General features: G+C 31.9%; 3 protein-coding genes across 4 annotated transcripts; all 3 read left to right on the top strand.

The window, feature by feature from the left end:
- Positions 1 to 2,216: 2,216 nt before the first annotated feature.
- LOC125370045 (receptor-like serine/threonine-protein kinase SD1-8) lies at positions 2,217 to 3,118 on the top strand. The gene is made up of 3 exons (XM_048373626.1): positions 2,217 to 2,401; positions 2,514 to 2,962; positions 3,057 to 3,118. Exons 1-3 carry the CDS (start codon positions 2,217 to 2,219, stop codon positions 3,116 to 3,118), a joined length of 696 nt encoding a protein of 231 aa, XP_048229583.1.
- A 1,646-nt stretch (positions 3,119 to 4,764) lies between these two features.
- Positions 4,765 to 9,018, top strand: LOC107261204 (G-type lectin S-receptor-like serine/threonine-protein kinase At1g11410). Of its 2 annotated transcripts, XM_015718754.3 has the most exons (7): positions 4,765 to 6,241; positions 6,897 to 7,022; positions 7,101 to 7,303; positions 7,597 to 7,807; positions 7,924 to 8,161; positions 8,251 to 8,401; positions 8,485 to 9,018. In XM_015718754.3, the coding sequence occupies exons 1-7, from the start codon at positions 4,960 to 4,962 to the stop codon at positions 8,788 to 8,790; spliced, it is 2,517 nt and encodes an 838-aa protein (XP_015574240.2). In that variant the 5' UTR covers positions 4,765 to 4,959; the 3' UTR covers positions 8,791 to 9,018. The 2 variants fall into 2 exon arrangements, with proteins under 2 accessions (XP_015574240.2, XP_048231000.1); XM_048375043.1 differs by lacking the exons at positions 4,765 to 6,241; positions 6,897 to 7,022 and having other exon boundaries at positions 7,163 to 7,303; positions 7,477 to 7,807.
- A 5,053-nt stretch (positions 9,019 to 14,071) lies between these two features.
- Positions 14,072 to 15,630, top strand: LOC8267435 (U-box domain-containing protein 8). The gene has a single exon (XM_002518547.4). The coding sequence runs from the start codon at positions 14,217 to 14,219 to the stop codon at positions 15,339 to 15,341; it is 1,125 nt and encodes a 374-aa protein (XP_002518593.2). The 5' UTR covers positions 14,072 to 14,216; the 3' UTR covers positions 15,342 to 15,630.
- The last annotated feature ends 4,850 nt before the right edge of the window (positions 15,631 to 20,480 follow it).

The following is a 20,480-nucleotide window of genomic DNA, read 5'->3' on the forward strand; positions in this document are numbered from 1 at the left end:
GATATTTAAAAATAATGACTTTTAATATTTATTTATATTTATTCAAAAAATGTATAACGTTGAATTAAATTTATATAAAATATTTTAATATATAAATTTTCTATAAAATTACATAGATAAAATATATTTAAAAATATAAAAATGTTCTTGAATTTATTAGAAAAGTCCAATTAAATTTTTATTTTTTGTTATTCAATTAAATTCAATAACTTTTATAAAGATCCAATTAAGTTCTCATTCTATTTTTTAGTTCAATTAAACCCATTAACTTTTATAAAATATATAATTAACCCATAATGCTAATAGTATTCAAAATACTGTTAAGTGCAAGGATCTCATTATTTTGAGAGCGCGAATAATAACCGCTCTGAATATTTTAAAGTCATGCTCATATCACGTGATGGAGAGAACAACTTCTTTTTCTTTATTTTTGTACAATTAGTATCTATAAATCCTAATTTACAAAGAAGAATAGTGGTTTCTTTTCTCATCTGAAATGACATCAATATTTTCGTCTTCTTTATCATGTTTATTTGTAAGTAGAAGGTGAGTGCAAGTTGTTGAGTTAGATTACATTCCACCACCTCCAATATATTTTTGCAGTAAAACCACAAAGATGTATATTTTTTAAAGGGAAACCAATCCTGGAATGAGGTTCTACCGTTATAGGAGCTATGACGTAAGTTAACTAAAGAAGAAGAAGTGATTTTCTCTCCCTCACATGATATAAGTGTGACTTTAAAATATTCAAAGCGGTTAATATTTACGCTCTCAAAATAATAGACCCTTACACTTAAATGATATTTTGGACGCTGTTAGTATTATGAGTTCATTGGACTTTTTATAAAAGTTAATGAATTTAATTGGTTAAAAAAAAGATAGGAACTTAATTAGATATTTCTAATAAATTCAAAGGCATTTTTGTATCTTTTACCAATTACATACTAAAATATTTTTGTGTAAATTTCTCAAAAAGCTTTTATATAAACTAATCTAAATTTTTTAATTTTTTAATAAATATATCAAGGTATTGAAATTCACTGTAAATTATATATATATATATAGTACATGCAGAGAAAAAAAAAAAACTAATTTTACTAACAGCGTAGATTTTTTTTTATGAGAGATTATTATTATTATTATTATTATTATTATTATTATTATTATTATTATTATTATTATTATTATTGTTCCAGTCAAATCTGTTAATACTAACATAGAGTCCAGTAATTAAATTTAATAGATATTTCTATAACTCTTATAAGTAAAATATATAAACTTTGAGGGACTGAATGTTCTTGTTTACGTGGGTATGAACCCTAATATTTAAGGGGCTAGTATCTAGTGTATCAGGAACAGATTTGAATCTTCAACAGTGTGCAGACGTGGAGAAGGGTTTTTGAGAGTCAAAAACGTCAGGTATTTGAAAGTCGATGTCAAAAACCTCTCAGTCAATTTTTTTTTTTTTTTAAATTGCTCGGTACTTTTTCTTTAATGTAAATTTTCAAACAAAATAATATAATATCAAAAGACTCTTATGTCCATTTTAATTTAAATTCTCTAATTATAGATATTATTTTTGAATATTGACAAAGTAATAATTCAAAGTGAAAAAGTTTAGTTAAGAAAACAAAGAAGACAGGAAATTATCAAATATTGGTAAAGGCGAGACCTTCATCTATCAATTAGACAACTTATTTTATATAAAACATAAACATTGTTTCTCTATTTTCAAAAAAGATAAAACATGACTTTTTTGAAATCAATTATATTTTTAAATATTAATTAAAAATCGTCTTTCTAAAGACAAAGTATAATTAATTCTATTTACATAAAAATTAAATATACTACTCATTAAAAACATTCTTTTGATTTTGATTTGTTCTTAGATTATGAAAGTGAACTTTTTAAGAAAATTTGATTTATTCTTTTAAATTTGGAAAACATAAACGATAAATAACAAAGAAAAAGGACTCTGAGATTTATTTTTTTTAACAATCTCATGCGTGTGAGAGTAATTGGCGGGCCAAATTCCGATCGACTTCTTAAATCACTGAGCAACTAAGATATTTAAGATGGTAGACCAGACCCTACAACTGCAGTAGAGCTAAACACAGCTCTCCAATCAGGAAAAGCATTAACTGGAATTACCAAAACTTCAGGAAAAGCATTATCAAATTTGATTATATAAATCCAAGTCTGAATGAAATGGGTTTATGGACTCCAAGAGGTTATTTCATGTAATAGCAGTACTTCTGCTATTCAATTTCTTTTCATTGTTTGATGCAATAGACACCATAACACAAACCCAGCTCATCTCTGATGGTAAAAGTGAAGCCCTGTTATCATCCAATGGAAATTTCAAGCTAGGTTTCTTTAGCCCCAGCAACTCTATAAGACGGTACTTGGGCATATGGATCGTGGAATGGCCAGAATCTCAACGGCCTACCTGACATACGCAGCAGACTCCGATTCTATGAACTTGACTATTCTAAGGACATTGACATCTTCAGTTATCCTTATGTGAACAATGAGGATGAGATTTCTATTTCTTTCACGGCAAGAAATGGTACTCTTCCCTCAGTACTTGTGCTAGAACCCATGGGAACTTTGCAACGACTAGTATGGTGGAATAACAGTGACAGCAACGAAAATTGGGACAGATTTTGGATGGCGCCACAGTATGTGTATGATGAGTATGCCAAATGTGGAGCATCAGCCATATGCACCGTATCCAATGCTGTGCAGTGCACTTGCCTACCTAGGTGTCAGCCATTGGATCCTGCTGATTGGTCTTTAACATGTGTGGAGAAGAGAAAGGAATCTTGTGGCAAGGGCGATGGAGAAGGGTTTATAACATTGGAAAGAGTAAAAGTCCCAGATTGTAGCTTTTCAAGGGTTTATGCACATATGGGTCTAAAGGAGTGTGAGAAAGAGTACCTGAAGAATTGCAATTGTACCGGTATGCCAGATTAGACGTTACTGCAAGCGGCACTGGGTGCATTGCTTGGTACCGTGAGCTGAAAACTTGAACATACTTTATTGAACGGGAACAGATATTAAAGGCATCATTTTGTTTAAGTTCAGAAATGAAGAGTTGAATGTGTTAGCAGTCTAGTGATTGTTCAGCTGGTAGTGCAAAAATTCCACTTCTAGTTCCTATCTCCATGATTTCCCAAGTTTTGACAGCCCATCCCTCTTTGAAAATTTCTGAAGGGATGAAAGAAATTGAATTTCCCAATTTCTAGTTCCTATCTCCATAACTGAGGAAAGACGTTCACATGAATTCTGAAAATCTTGATTCTTTTGCCTCTCAGTCGCTTGATCCATAACTTGAATGGGGCAATTGATGGGAAAAACAGCCACAAACGGTAAACAAATAAATGCGGAATTAATCTCCGTTTGTCTAAACTTTCCCAACTTGAATGAACCCCTGAGGATGCAAACAAATAGGGTGTTCTTAATGCAATTAGAACACACACAATACCACTGCTATGCACCAAGATATTGAGCTAAAACAGTAAGCACACAACAACACAAAGACACCGAAATTTTAGCGTGGAAAACCTATAAACTAGGGAAAAACCACGGGACCATTTTGGCCGCTTAAATCCACTATCATCATCAAAGGAGCAATACAAAGTCTTCTCTAGATAATACTAGAGGCATACAAAATCATCATATCCTTGGAAGTAAGCACATCAAGGTGTATGGAATCAAAATAGAGCCAAGATAAGAAATATATCACCAGAAAATTAGCTACTGTCCAGACCAACGAAACCCGACCTCCGGACCTCAAAAACCGATCTCCACCGTCCAAAATATTGGCCCAGATGCTGTGTAGCTGCTGTCCAAAAATCACGACGATCCAACGGTTCAATCTACGGGAAACGAAAATTTTCTGCTGCTGTGTATTTTCCTCTCTTCACCTCTCTCTTTTCTTTTAATATATGAAGTCTTGGTAAAAAAAAACCCTAGCCCTAGACGTTTTTATAATAATATACTCCCAAAAATAGAAAGTCTAAATAAGACTTTAATATGGGTTCAATAGTTGGGCTTTCCTCATGGGTCAAAAACAAAGAAAAAAACCCAACAGCAATAAGTATGTAGCAAATTCATTTTGATGTTTTATCCGGAACCAGAAACTTCATTTGACAAATGCGTAATCTGTATCATGAAGAAAATATCTTGTGATAGTGGATCAAGCATTGCAACCCCTTAAATGGCTAAAAGAAGGTTGGCTTGATAGTGATATAAAGAGTCACAAAATTTTAATTTAGTTTATTTTTTTATTTAATTTTTAATTAAATTCTAATTAAATCGCATAGTCAGATGAAAAATGGAAATATGTAAATAGCTCATGAAAAAATATAATTAAGAAAAAAATATTAACTGAATGCAAAATTAAATGATTATTTTTATAATTCTATTAAAAATACGTGGAATATGTCCAGGTCAGTCTAACACTTAGACGATGTCGGTTTGATTTAAATGGAAATGGGGACAAATACCTTAAATGAATCCCACATCAAACTACATTTTACTTGAAAAATGTTTAGAAACAAAATATTTGTCACAGTTATAAATCCCGGCTTCCTATGCTATGAAAAAGGTATTCTGTAGCATATAAATAACTAAACTGTGGTTGAGCAAGAATTAAAAATTTATTCTTTGTTAGTACTTGCTAATTTCTGTAAGACATTATTTTCAGGCATAAAAAGGAACATGTCTTACCTTCGCCAACCACACGACAAAAGCAATTTCACATGCCTTGTGCACTTGGTCCTATGAAACCAAATTATAAGAAAAGAAAAATATTTCGCCAACCTTTCAATTTTACTATATCAGGCCTTTAATTGTTGAGTAGTTCCACTCATTAATACCCTCAACCACACTAGATAGCTTTTCAAGTCTTCCATCGCATTACCACTGCTGCTATTTTCCCTTGAATAATCTATCATGAATCAAGAAAAACTTTCTCTGTACATATTGCTTCTCTTCCTTAGTTTTCATTCTTGCATATGTATTGATACTATAACGTCAAGAAATTCTATCAAAGATGGTGATATTTTAGTCTCTAGTGGACAAGGCTTCGCTCTTGGCTTCTTCAGCCCTGCAGGCAATCCTGCTCGTCGCTATGTCGGAATTTGGTATAACAAAGTTACAGAGAAAACTGTTGTTTGGGTTGCAAATAGAGATAATCCTATCAATGATACCTCCGGAGTACTTGCCATTAGCAGTAAAGGTAACCTTGTCCTGTATGGTCATAACCAAACCATTCCTGTCTGGTCTGCCAATGTTTCTTTATCATCACTCAACAAGAACAACTCCATAGTTCAGCTTCTGGAAACAGGAAATCTTCTTTTGCTTCAACAGGATAGCAATACGGTCTTATGGCAAAGCTTTGATCATCCTACAGATACTATGCTTCCTTACATGAAGCTTGGATTGGACCGGAAAACTGGGAAGAACTGGTTTCTTTCATCTTGGAAATCAAAAGATGACCCTGGAACCGGTAACATTTTCTACAGGATTGATCCAACTGGGTACCCTCAGTTGTTTCTGTACAAGGGTTCGCTCCGCTGGTGGCGAGGAGGCCCATGGACAGGACAAAGATGGAGTGGAGTACCCGAAATGACTCGTAATTACATCTTCAATGCTAGTTTTGTAAACACTGAGGATGAGGTATTCATTACCTACGGATTGACTACTAATGCCACAATCTTTTCAAGAATGATGGTGAATGAATCAGGAACTGTGCAACGGGCCACGTGGAATGATCGTGATGGTCGCTGGATAGGGTTTTGGTCTGCCCCGAAGGAACCATGTGATAACTATGGCGAGTGCGGTGCAAATAGTAACTGCGACCCGTATGATTCTGATAATTTCATTTGTAAGTGCTTGCCAGGATTTTACCCCAAGTCACCAGGTAGTTGGTACTTGAGAGATGGATCGGACGGTTGCAATAGGAAAGCCGGCGTGTCCACGTGTCGAGACGGAGAAGGGTTCGTGAGGCTGGCACTTGTGAAGGTGCCTGATACTGCAACGGCACGGGTGAACATGAGCTTGAGCTTGAAGGCATGTGAGCAAGAGTGCTTGAGGAATTGTTCTTGCACAGCTTACACAAGTGCATACGAGTCGGGGATTGGCTGCCTGACTTGGTACGGAGATCTGGTTGACATAAGAACATATTCAAGTGTGGGACAGGACATTTATGTAAGAGTGGATGCAGTTGAGTTAGGTGTGCTTCTCTCTTGCAAGCTGCAAACCAACTTTATTATATTTATATTCATACATGCATGATGAATTAATTAATTCTCTGTAACGATTGATTAGAAGGACTAAAGATCGAATCTCTATTATACATGTCCCTTTTAGATTTGGGTGTTTAATTAGGTTTGAATTGGTCTTATTTACATAGTTAATATGTCTTAAGTTTAGGCTAGAACCCTGCATAAAACAAGTAGCTAGGCTTTCATTTGTCAGCAATTTGACTTAACAATGAATCTGTACATTCAGATCTTTACATGATTGTTTTTCTCTTAGGCAAGAATTATTTTTACTATTTATTTTTTAAGTGTTGGAATGCAAGAGTTATTGCTTCAGGTCTAACCTTAGTCTGCTATAGTAATTGGAAGAGCTGTAGGTCTTGGTTTCATATTGACAATAGTAATTGAGTTGTGCCCAATGGCTTATATAATGTGTCAGATATTTCAATTATATTTCTGAGTTCTGGGGTATTTTTACATGGAATTGAGATGCTTAGGCAATGTACATGGGTGTATTGGATGAGATAGCATGTGTCTCAATTTCATGTTTTTCCCCATTTAATAAAATAAAAAGTAGCATTTTTATCAAAAAAAAATTGATGTTTCTATTTTCAATTTAATTTACAGCTAAATATGGGAAGTCGAAAAGTCGTCTTACTAAAGGAGTGCAAGCAATCCTGATAGCGTCAGTTTCTGTAGCTTCCTTTCTTGCCGTCTTTGTTGTATATTGTTTGGTAAAGAAGAGGAGAAAAGGTAAGCACATTCTTGGACTGTATGTATGCGTACAGTGAGTTGCAAACATTTATTAATCATATTGATGATCCTTGGCAGCTAGAGACAGACGACGCAGCAAATCTTTGTTCAGTTTCACCCAAAGTCCAACAGACTTGGGAGATTCCCATGGTGGAAAAGGGAATGATGAAGATGGAATTCCAGATTTACCATTCTTCGATCTGAGTGCCATAGCTACAGCTACGAGTAATTTCTCGGATGATAATAAGCTCGGAGAGGGTGGTTTTGGCTCAGTGTATAAGGTAGCTTTACTTAATTTCACTACTCATACTATTAAAGCAGTACTCCAGTAGAGATTGAGTGTTTGTTGCACGAATTTAGGAGTTCAGAGTTGAACTCCTAGTGGCCTCATTACGCCTTTAGAATTTCTGAAGTATGCTTTAAGATTCATTCAGCTATAGCTTCAATGTCTAAGGTGTAATCCGCCTGTAGAGCAAATTACAACTAGATGCCAAAAATTTATTAATTCAATGGAGTTTCTGTTGGCAAATATGCGTGAAATCTGGGTGACATGCATTTGGATTACGTTTTGCAGGGTCTGCTACATGGTGGAAAGGAAATAGCAGTTAAAAGACTGTCGAGGTACTCTGGACAAGGAACTGAAGAGTTTAAGAATGAAGTTGCATTAATCGCAAAACTCCAACACAGGAATCTTGTCAGGATGATAGGTTATTGCGTCCAAGAACCGGAAAAGATGTTAATCTACGAATACCTGCCAAACAAAAGCTTGGATTCTTTTATTTTTGGTATGTCATCTTTCTACATATATATCTCATGCATCTCTCCTTTGTCTGAATAGGAGCTAGGAATTAGTTTACTATACCAATACTTGGTATGATGAAACTAAATTACTTTGTTCCAGATGAAGCAAAAAGATCCCTTTTAGATTGGTCAATCCGCCACAGTATAATCTGTGGAATTGCTCGAGGAATTTTATATCTTCATCAAGATTCAAGATTAAGAATCATTCACAGAGATCTCAAGGCTAGTAATGTTTTGTTGGATGCATCAATGAATCCAAAAATTTCAGATTTTGGCATGGCTAGAATAGTTGGAGTTGACCAAATTGAAGCAAACACAAATCGGGTGGTTGGAACATAGTAAGTACTATCTGAAATAATAATAAAATTAATCATTTATTCCAATTTCAGGTTGCTGAAGGCTCTTCTTTTTTATTGCGATATTGCAGTGGTTATATGTCACCAGAATATGCAATGCAAGGTTTATTTTCAGTAAAATCTGACGTATATAGTTTTGGGGTTCTACTAATAGAAATCATCACTGGAAGAAAAAATAGCAGCTTCTATGAAGAGAGTACTTCTTCAAATCTGGTTGGATATGTAAGTTAATTAAGCATAAACTATACTTCAAATCAAGTAATATTTAACTTTTGAACCTTATACAGTTAAAATTGCTGTTATAGGTATGGGACCTGTGGAGAGAAGGCCGAGCATTGGAGATAGTTGATATATCACTAGGTGACGCATACCCTGAACATGAAGTACTGAGGTGCATCCAGATTGGGCTGTTATGTGTCCAAGAATCTGCAGTGGATAGGCCAGCAATGACCACTGTTGTTTTCATGCTGAGTAATCATACGATTCTTCCGTCTCCGAATCAACCTGCATTCATTATGAAGAGAAGTTACAACAGTGGAGAGCCAGTATCAGCTAGTGATGGAGGTAATTCTGTAAATGAAGTCACTATGACCGTGCTTGAAGCTCGGTAGACATACGTCCATCTTTGTATACATCTGGTGTATGCTCAATGGTATTGCTGATGCTACGAAAATAGATAGAAGGTCGTAAAGTTTGTTAGTTTTATGCAGCAATAAAATCCATGGAAAGGAATGGCTTCTTATAACACTGCCTCTAAAGATCACTTTCTTATATATGAAACTGAAGATAACTATAGCATATAACTCTTGCCTAATGTTAATTGTGATATTTTTCTGCCTCGTGTATTGTTTCTCCACTAACAGTTTGAATTAAAGCCCCCATTAGGAAGGCACTAGTCTCAGACACATAATATAAAATAAACATTAAGCTGCCTGCATAAACTGCCAACTCCCATACAAAATTACAAGTCCTGATGGATCACGTTGTCTCCTTTTGTGTTTCTTTACGATCTGTTTTTGGCTCGTTTCTGTAATTATTATTATGAATAGTGTGTTTCTGTGAAAAGAAAAAGAAGAGAAGAGAAGAGCACCCACTTGTTAATATTTGATTTGAGTGTTGAATCTTGAGCACATTTCTTTGCTTTTCAAACCCTTTAGCGTGAGGCTCACAACGTTCAGCCAGTCTAAATCCCACCCATCTCTCTCCTACACTCTATGCATTTGTCCATATAACGTCTGATTCACTAATAAGCTTATTGCATTATTTACTACATACTGTCTTTGAGTCGTTCCATCAGAATTAATATTTTTACGTCTTCTTATAAAAATTGCAATCATTTTTATTTCTGCAAAATGAACTTGAGCCATCACTTTTTGTGTAGCTGGCACTTAATGCTACGGATTATTTCCTCTCCTTTTTTGTGGGCAGTCCTTTTCCCAGCCGCAGTAATTGTTTCATGGGGAAAAATGCCTGTTAAGCAATCATTTATTTAAGTCATAACCACAGGGAAAATGTTCAAATACTGGTCATAATCATAATAATTGAATGGAATCAATTATTACCACATAAAGACCAGTATCTTTACAAGAAAAATTACAAAAAAAATATCTTTATTATTTTATTTAGTTTAAAATTTATTCTCCTAGGTCAAACACACAATTATTTTATGTACAAATTTGTATCTCATTATACAATTTGAAAGAAAACCACAATTTTAAGATAATAATTTTCTTTTTCTTATTGAGTTTCTGCATAAAGCTTAATCACTACAAATTGAACAAAGAAAGAGGAAAAGAAGAAGGAATTTAATATTCAACAAATTGGTTGCTGGGTGACCACTGCACAAAAAAGTCTAATTGATTTCACTATATCTGCTTTCAACTTGAATTAAAATAGATTTAAATTCAGTGTTTCTATGTATAGTGAATATTTTCTAGTGTAATTAGATTAAATTTAGATATAGATTTAAATTTGTAAATTTAAAAATCATTTATTAAATTAATAGTTCAACTGCCCCAAACCACCAATTAAGATTTCGTACTAGTGGAAATGGATAGATAGAACTAATTGTAAACTTGATCGGTCCGGTTCACGGTTCCAACCGGACTTTACTACTTACAAAATTGTGAATCTAGAATTGTACTGTGTCAGTACAGACTTTTATTGCGTTTACCAAATTACACCGTGTAGGAGCCTTCCACAAATCTTGGACAGGTGACCCAGGCAGCAGGGCCATATGTATCTACACAACTGCATCACAACAATGCCATTTTATCTTCTCTAAACTTGTCCTTCTTTCTTACCAAATGTCATTATCAATTTCTGATATGCACACACTTGCTGAAAAATCAACTTTTCTCTTCTATATATATCCTCCAAAATTTGATGTTCTTGGGAATTTTTCTTGGACATTATTGGGTAAGTAATTAGTGGACAATTTAAGTATTTTTAATTATATTATTTCCTTTAGCTTAACTTATGCATTAAGTGTTAAACGACTCATTTAATTAACTAGTTAAAGTTTTCTAAGTTCATAAATTATCACTCTTCTTCTCTTAACAAATACTATATATTTAATAATATCGCAAATAAAAAAATAATTTTTTTAATTAATATCAGTAATTTTAGAAAATTTATTATTACTTTTATACAAATTACAATTTAAAATATATAAAATGTACAAGTTAATTGCATGTAATAATGTTTATATTAATTAATAAATAAAATATTTAACAATCATTTATCAAATTAAGAATTGAAAAAAATTAATATACTCTAAAAGATGTAACTAGTAGTAATTTATAGGGCCACTTCCATAAAACTGCACCTCATTAACATGATAACTTGTACCAATATTGCCCCCGCAGCTAGCTTCCAAAGATTAATTGCCTTCGCTATTAAAAAAAGAAAAAAGATTAATTGCCTTAGAACAGATGCCGCGTGTCAGTTGTACGTTACTACGTTCTGACATATTTGGACCGTTGACTCGTCACCGGCATGCTTGGCAAGGAGCATTATTGTAATTATAACATGATGTCGATTTTCTTTTTCTTAAACGGTCGTTAATTTTATTGGACGTTGTTGTTTTACTGAAATTTCAAATTTTATGATTTATTTTTTTCGTTAATTACGATTTAATTATTTATATTTTAAATCTTACAATTATTTGTATATATCTAAATATCATATTTAAAACTTTAAAATTAAATTATCTCAAAAGTAATTAAACATAATTATTATATTTAAATGACCTTAACATCTAATCTGAAGATCTTAGATTTTAATCAAAAATCTAATACTCAATTATTAGATAACACAATCTAAAAGTATTTATTTTTGAATTAACAATTATAATATTATAAAAGTAGGTTGATGTCAATTATTATTATTAAAATATTATATAATCTTGATTCTTATTTAATTATCCAGAATTTAGAAATTTTAACTCCAAAAATGAGACTTTTCAAATTTTTATTTTGCAGTTAGTTACTTGTAAATTAAATTATTATGTTTAAATTTATTTTTTTAAACCATTGTGTTTAATTTTCAAAAGGATATTACATTTTATAGGCATCTATAATTTTAATTTCCTATCAAATAAATACATTCTAAAAAGATATTAGCATGTTAGATTTTTCTTTCTTCAATAATTTTATATTTTCAGAGTGGCTTTTATTTCTATAAAAGTATTTTTTTATTTTTTATAGAATATAAATCTAAGAGAAATTAAATTTGAAAAGCAACAATCTTGGATTTTTTTTGTATTAATTTTTTTTAGAATGTTAATCTCAATAGTTATAAACTGGAATACTAATTCAATTACAATATATTATGAAAAATAATATAATTCCTATTAATGATCTTACGATAATTTCTTCTTAACTAATAGAAAATAAACTTGTGGAAGATAATGTTTATTTTTCTTCAAAATAATAATACTAATTAAAATTCAGTATTTGGTTTTATAAAATCTTCCTAAGCACTTATTCTTAATCTGCTGAATCAAAATTAATATATATAAGAAAAAGGCAAATAGAAAATGACAGAATCCAATCCATTAATTATTGAGCGTAGGATAGGATGATAGCGCTCTATATTTCCCGTGACAGACTTTGTAAAGGTATGTGTCTTCAATACGTTTCCCTCTTTGCTTGCATTTATAATAAGGCAAGTGGACCGTCTGACACGACGCTAAAAGGGCAGGCATGTATTTTTACTTTTAGTTTTTAAAGAAAATACAAATATTTTATTTATATAAAAAGTTTATAAATATTTATTTTCTATTTAAATAATAATTTCAATATAAAAATAAACTTAAAATAAATAAAATAAAAGCTCATTATTTCTATTTTAAAATAAATAATTTTTATATAAATAATACACTGAAATTTAATTATAATTTTAAAAATATAAAAATTATTTTCATTTTTATTTTAAAAATAATATAAATAAACACAACATTTTATCTCTATTTTTATTTAAAAACAAAATACAGAATATATTTAGCTATAGCTGTTTTTCACTAAACAGTTATACTAAAACGTTTAATTTATATTTAAAAGACAACAAATAATAGCTAAGTTAGTTTCAATCAGCCTATTAATCGTATTAATTTATTTTTTTCATATAGACTAACAAATTTGATTTAATTTTTTTATTTATTTTTACACTATTATTTTTATTAATATTTATTAATAATAATTTACTTAATTTTATTTTATAATAATTAAATAAATATAATATTTATAATTATAATATCTAAAATAAAAAAATTATTAAAAAGTTAATTTAATATTTTTAATATTTATTATTTAATATAATAATAACTGCTAATAAAAATTTATTAAATAATTTAATTTATTAATCTAAATTATCTACTATCAGCCATCTATTCATAGTTTTTATTAGTAAATATCTAATTCATTGATTTTGATTTGTATTATTATTATTATTTTATTATTATTATTATCATAGTTAATGGAAATTGAAAAAGGAGATTTATTTACGCCCGACTTTTACCCTTTGAAAAGCAACGCCTTCTGTTTATTCTCCTCCTCCCCGGCAAAGTTACCGACATTATATATCAAATCAAACTGCCTTACAACGTTAGTTTCATCGTTAATGTCCAAAATACCCTTCAAGGAAAATTTGCTATAAATCATTTGAGTACTCTTTTGTTTTTTTTTTTTTTCTTTCGAAGAAGAAATCATTAGAGTTGTTATGCATTAATAAAGTTATTTATTATTAATTAATAAAGTTTGTTATATTCCTATTCCTAATATTTCCCACATTAAACTAAGCTGATGAATTTGATTTAGTCAAATATAAACTGTTGATAAATGAATTAAAATTTATAAATTGTCAATTTTGACAAAATTAAAATATATGTAAGAAAGAAAAATTTAGAGTTGAATTTCATTGACAAAATATATTTATTAATAAATTCAAATATTCAGGATTATACTAAATAAATAATCCATTCATATCTTTTAAAATCTTTCATTATCATTGTATATATTTTATTAATTCTTAACTATATTTTAGATTGTTTTGATAATTTTTTTAGAAATAACCATACAAATGTAAATTTAATGAGACTATATTGAAAATGATATTTTCTTAAAAAGATTTGGTAAAAATTTAAATATATGGGAGTAACTATTTATCTTTTGAATTTAGAATTTTATTTAAAAATCTAATATCTAGTAATTATATTTAATAGAGAAAGGAACCCAAACCATAAAACATAATCATCAAAAGTTTCATTACCGTTGAGAGTAATAATAACCAAAAAAGAATGGAAAAGGAAAAATTTGTAGCAATTAAAAGGGTAAAAGAGTAAAATTAATGACTTGTCTTAAAGAGAGGTAAAGAGCACAAGTTAAGCACAACAACGTATCCATCTCCCTCCCTCCATCCCTTCCCCACGCAATTCCAAAAACCTCATAAAACCCCTCCTCCCTCCTCAACATTTCTAGAGAGAGAAATTTAGAATTTCATTTTTAGAGAGAGAAACCAAAGAAAGATAATAATAATAATGGGAACTCACCTTCCTGAAGATTTCAAATGCCCAATTTCACTGGAAATAATGTCCGACCCGGTTATTCTATCATCGGGTCACACCTTTGACCGTTCATCAATCCAGCGATGGTTAGACTCCGGTCACCGTACTTGTCCTATTACTAAATTACCTCTCCCTGAACACCCTCCTTTAATCCCTAACCATGCTCTTAGAAGTCTTATTTCCAATTTTACCCTCCTTTTTTCTTCGAAATTACAACATCCTAACACACCACCACCACCAAAATCACCAAACCCGCAAACCCTAATTTCAACTCTTACTTCTCCATCTTCTCCTCTTAATTCCAAGCTTGATTCGCTCTCTCGACTCATTAGAATCACAAAGTTAGACCCCTTTCTTCGCCGACAGCTGACTGAGTCAGGAGCTGTGTCTGCTGTTCTTAACTGTGTTAACTCGCCCGAGTTAGCTCTCCAAGAAAAGGCGCTAACTTTATTACTTAATCTCTCTCTTGACGATGATAACAAAGTGGGTTTAGTAGCAGAAGGTGCAATTAGGCGTGTGGTAGCGATATTGCGATCTGGGTCCCCGGATTGTCGTGCTATAGGGTGCACTATACTGACTAGTTTAGCTGTTGTTGAAGTTAATAAAGCTACTATTGGGGCTTATCCAAATGCAATTCAAGCACTGGTATCAATCTTAAGTTGTGGGAAAGGCAGAGAGGTGAAAGAATCAGCAACGGCTTTGTATGCTATATGTTCATTTGTTGATAATAGAAGGCGAGCTGTGGAATTCGGGGCTGTGCCTATTTTGGTGAGAATTTGCGGAATGGGGCTAGAGAGAGCTGTGGAAGTGTTGAATGTGTTGGTTAAGTGTAAAGAAGGGAGAGAAGAGATGGTGAGGATTAATGGGTGTGTTAAGGTCTTGGTTAATGTGATTAAGAATGGGAGTTCTAGAGGGCTTCAATGTGCACTTTTTACTTTGAATTGTTTGTGTTGTTATAGTTTGGACATTTGTCTGGAAGCTATAAAAGAAGGAGTTTTAGAGATATGTGTTAGATTGGTAGAGGATGAGAATGAGAAAATAATGAGGAATGCTTCAAGTTTGGTGCAGACATTAAGTGGGTGTCGCTTGGTGGATTGACGCATGGTCACTATGGAGGTGAGTCGGGGGTTTCTGGTTATGGGTTCTGGATTTTTGTTTTTTGATGATATGGATTCTCTCTCTCCTTTGTTGGATAGTTCTGTGTACAAATGAAAGGAAAAGATTAGAGTTTGATGGGGAATGCGTCCCTTATTTAAAAAAATTTTGTACATTTCAATAAATCAGTCCCTGAATTCAGACTAGTGTAGTTGAGAAGGTTTCAATTTGGTTCCTAAATTGTAATTTGTCACGATGTAGAAATTTTTTATCTTTAAACCATTTTAGATCTCTTCCTCTTTTCTGATTAAATTATTTTCTGTTAGTTTTGTTGAATGATAGGAGAAATAGTAACTGAATCATATATCTTGTACATCTTGGTTTGTATTAAATATAAACCCTTTTCAGATTGTATGCAAACTTTAATAGCCATGGAATTAGCATTATTTCTGCTTGTGCTAACCCAGTTTATCCCAAACCATCATGTTGATATTGCCATTCCTTTCTTATAGTAAGGTATCATTACTTGCTTCCTGTTCCCCATTGAACATGAAGGTTCATTGGGCTCTCCTCTGAGAGCTCATTGATTAACTTTACATATCAACCTTAGGGACAGCAATGCTCAAAATTTCTTTAAAATCATAGCTTGTGTGATTTCATCCAATCTCTTATGCAAACAGGTATCTATTCTTACAGCTGAATTGAGTTGAAATGGAATTTTGACATCATCTCTTAAATAAGTGGATACTGATTATGAGAAAATGGTAATATAATTTTTAAGGCTTGTAAAGGATGATAAAATTATATTAGGTTGCGTCATGCTTTTCACAGTGCTTAAATGAAACAGGGTTTGTTTGTTGGATCAAATGAATGAAGATTTTTTTCGCTGTTTTATAGCAGTATCTGAAGTGTTATACAACGTCAACTTGCATAGAGTAGGTTGATTGTATGCTGTCTGTGGTAGATGGATTATGCACCACCTCAGGATTAACAGCATGAGTTTGCACTTTAGATGTGTTTATGTTCTGAAGTACTCTGTTCTTGTAAAAGCATATTTTGGTTGGGGCTCTCTCTCTCCTCCCTTGAGGTCTGCCAATATTGTGGATCTCTCATCTTGAATGCTAATTCCCATCATTATGTAATATTTGCTCAGAGTTATGCTAAAAGTTGATTATCCTTTGAAATTTAAAGAACTGGTGCACGGAATGGGGTTTCACTTGCAGCTACATATGAAGCTTTTTGAGACAGTACAGATAGCCTCCCGCCCAAAATGTCATGTTCTTTCTTCTAGGGATTCTCATATTTGAGTTTCATAGTTGATGTTTCACTAAGTTCAATATTGTTAATTATGTGTGAAGGCTAATTGTTGACAATCCATTTCTATTTTCTTTTTGTTGCCATGCTTGTGTGCTATAAAGGTGGTTGCTTTTGCAATTCACTCAATTTGGAAATTTAATGATTTTGCTCTATCATTGCTTAACTGCCAGCATATTATGTTAACTGCTGATGTAGTTTTCCAGAGGACATTTTAGATAAGCTGCACAGTGCACACTTCCCATCTGCATCACATGTGAACTCATACCTTGGTTATTTATGACCAGTATAGAACTGGTTCAACCTAACCTCATTATCTCTCCTTCAGTGCAACTGTTGGGGAGCATCTTGTTGTTCAGGTTTCAACAAGCTGCACTTAAGTTTGAGTGCAAGTGTGCAACAGTTAAACTTAAATTGCTGGAGTTTCTGCAAGCGTCAAATTTCTAACATGTTCTCCAATTTGTTAATCTGACCTGAAAATCTTACGCAGGTCGGTAATTTGGTATTGGTAGGTTGATTCTGTTAGTCATCCGAAAGCATATGTTATTCAATAAATGTAGAGCTAAAACCAACTAGCCGCCCTGGGGGCCAATTTTGACTTGGCCTAATATTTTATAGATTGCCACACCATTAAGAGGAAAAGTAAAAAAGAGGATCTTTTTCATTGTCTCCTGGCTTCTGTAATGAAGGTTAAAGCTGGTGGGAAACTGTACTTTGTGTGTTTTGCTTCTTTGTTTTTTTTTTTTTTTTTTCTTTTCAATCTTTTTAATATAATTGAATGCATAACAGAAAGAACCCACCTTACATGTGTAAAGTTAAATTACTAATAAGATTCACTACTAAAATCAAATGTTAAATTGACATTATTAAGTAATAAGAAAATTTTAAAATTGAAATAAAGTAAATGGATGCAAGGCAAGAAACCATTATTCTTTTGTGGGTAGTATGTAGGCATGCGTGGAATAAATTAACCTGGTAAAAGAAAGCATCAAGCCGAAGTGAATATCTCCTCAGAGAAGTAAAGTTACATACTTCCATTTCTTGTATTGACATGCTATTGGTTGACAGAATTTATAAATGAATATTACGTGGTACTCCAGATACATGTGCTTCCTTTCTACTTTAACGTTCTTTTTAATCTTTCCTCGTCTTTCTTTATTTGATTTGACAAAGACATTCCTCAAGTAGAATTTACTAAATCATTCGAGAGTGAAAGATCAGAGAGATTGGCTTAAGAAAAATAATTCTGTATGTGGAACTATGCAAGTGGAAAGCTCACTTCTTTTCCTGATGCAGCACAAGTGTAAAAGATTAAAAAAGTTGTGTTGTGTGTGTGAACTGTAAACTACGCAACACAACAAGCTGAAAGCCTTGGTTTACGATCTGGGCCTAATTTGGTTGCCCAATTCTTATGCTGACAATTAAATGCAGATGGGCAACTCGAAGTCTGAACACAGCTCATCGGCCTGTAAGTTTTCCTTGGGCTTTGGCAACCGTCGTTAACTTTGAATACCAGGTAGGATCCTAATCCGATCGAGTGATTATGCATGGGAAATAGCACTGTGCATATTTCTTTTTCTTAAAATTTCGATAATCTTGTACGAAAAGTTCGACATAAAAATTAGATTTTAGGAAACATTATTACATAAAATATGAGAGAAGCAGCACGTACGCACTATGCTGCTGTCTTCCTGTGTTCCTGTTTGGAGGGTGATCCCACAAATTTGAGTGGGAAGCGCAATATGTCATACATGCCTTTTTACTAGGTTACTACTACTGTCATCCGGTTGACCAAACAGTAATGGATTCTTGATTTTCTTGAAAGATGTGGCATTATAATGGTAAGCAGAGTAATTGCTTCTTTTGTTTTTGTGTAGTATTAATTTAGTGGTGGTGAATCCAAGAAAGGAAGAAAGAAAAGCTTCGATAATGCTATCCTCTCAAAGCCCAACACCAAACCAACCACCCGAGAAAATATTAATAAAACAAAAGAGAAAAGAAGGCCAAATTTGAGGAGAAGCCATGATTACAGAGTAGAAGGTTCAGGTTTTAAAATAGAGATAAAGAAAGACATTTTGGTCTGCTTCTCCCCTCTTTAAGCAATGGCTATAATATGTTGGATATGATGGAAAGGAGGGTCCATGCAGGCAGTCGTGGAGCACAAGCCATATCCTCTGCTCTTCTAATTAATTGCAATTCTGATTTTATTAAAGTACAAAGAGTATATTACATCTTTGGAATTGGATGTCTGTGTTCAGCTCGCTCAAAGAAAAAAGAAAGATCACGCATAATAATTAAGTTGATGGGCACACTTATTATTGTAAACGAGCAGTCTGATAATAATTACTGCAAATGAGCAGTAGTAATTTGGGATGACAACCAGAGTGTGGATAAATACTTTTGTGTTTCAGAAGAGAAGCACGCCTGAAGACAAACGCCATTGACACCTTCTTTAAAGTTCTTCTTTTTCTTTTTCTTTTTCTTTTTATCTTTTTTTCTTTCAGACTAGATTCAAATTCAAAGTCTTGCAACTCCAGAGACACTCCGATACCTTTCTTTGATTACAGAAATACTTCTCTAAATTGATATTCTAATAATTCATCACCTTTGACATTCAACAATTTTTTTTTAACCTGATCGCATTTTTTTTTTCTTTTTATTTTAACTCTAACCAAAATATATTAGTCACAAAAAAGAAAGGGAGCGATCTTACCTATAATAAATTATAAAAAAAAAAAAATGGTGATATGGGTTCTGTCTTTGCACAATTGGTAGTTGGCCTCTCACCTTTCAACATTGCATAAGCCATTTTGAAAGCAGGGTCCTTTTTCTTCTTTCTTTCTTTCTTTTTTTTTTTTTTTTCTCTAATGAAGGTTTCTGATAGTTATTTTCTTAAAATAATAATATTAAGGATACTATTATAGTTAAATTATACACTTTAATTTTACATTCTCAAGAGAATTACTTTTGTACCCTCTCAAAAAAAGACCATTAAGACACTGTAAAGTGATCCCCGATGGATTGGAAAATGGGGTGTTTTTTCCACCGAAATAGGAAAACTTGAGCACTATTGTATAATTGTTTTAATTTTCTAACGAAGACTTTTTTATAGCTAAAAATCAACTTCCAAATTCTTAGTTTTCTAGAAACATTTTCTTTAGAAGGAAGGGAATCCTTATTTTTCACAACTAAAAGCCCATTTTCGTACATTCTCAAGAGTAATTTTATAATTAAGTATTTTTATATTTTAAATATAATTATATTAAGAAACTCTTTGAAATTACTGTGAAATATGTTATGATAAAAAAGTGTTATTTTTACTGCAATTTATTGACACTTCATCTATAAATAAAACTAGTTATATATTGGTATATTGCATTATTTATAGAGTGTTGTATTTATTTTTGTTAATTTATTTATTATTATTAATTGTTCAAGTCAATAGATATATATGTAATAATTAATAAATAATGTTATAAATTATTATACAATTAATTTTATTTATAAATAACGAAACATATTAAATTTATCTAATAATTTCTCTTATTTTAAAAATAGTTAATGAAATGTTTAATCAAATAAAACTGTAGAATAGATTAGAACAGTGGTGGAATGACCGACTATAAAAAACTAATAAAATAATAATAATAATTAGTGCAAGGAATAGTTAGAAATCAAAGAATAGAGACAACATCTTCTGCTGAGGCTAAGTAGCAATAATATGATCGGCTTCTCTACTTATTCGTTCATTTACTCAGTAATATATAAATAAAGAAGTGGCCAGCCATTTTGTTTAACAACTTCAATACCTAAAACAAATATATTTGA

Source organism: Ricinus communis, chromosome 5 (assembly GCF_019578655.1).
Source record: "Ricinus communis isolate WT05 ecotype wild-type chromosome 5, ASM1957865v1, whole genome shotgun sequence".
NCBI lineage: Eukaryota > Viridiplantae > Streptophyta > Magnoliopsida > Malpighiales > Euphorbiaceae > Ricinus > Ricinus communis.

Bases quoted from the DNA above. Each gene is read 5' to 3' on its own strand.
- LOC125370045 (XM_048373626.1), top strand. From the start codon at position 2,217: ATGGACTCCAAGAGGTTATTTCATGTAATAGCAGTACTTCTGCTATTC. The intron at 2,402-2,513 runs GTACTTGGGCAT...TGACATCTTCAG, and splicing joins CCCAGCAACTCTATAAGACG to TTATCCTTATGTGAACAATG. The intron at 2,963-3,056 runs GTATGCCAGATT...GAACGGGAACAG, and splicing joins GAAGAATTGCAATTGTACCG to ATATTAAAGGCATCATTTTG.
- LOC107261204 (XM_015718754.3), top strand. From the start codon at position 4,960: ATGAATCAAGAAAAACTTTCTCTGTACATATTGCTTCTCTTCCTTAGT. The intron at 7,304-7,596 runs GTAGCTTTACTT...TACGTTTTGCAG, and splicing joins GTTTTGGCTCAGTGTATAAG to GGTCTGCTACATGGTGGAAA. The intron at 7,808-7,923 runs GTATGTCATCTT...ACTTTGTTCCAG, and splicing joins CTTGGATTCTTTTATTTTTG to ATGAAGCAAAAAGATCCCTT.
- LOC8267435 (XM_002518547.4), top strand. From the start codon at position 14,217: ATGGGAACTCACCTTCCTGAAGATTTCAAATGCCCAATTTCACTGGAA.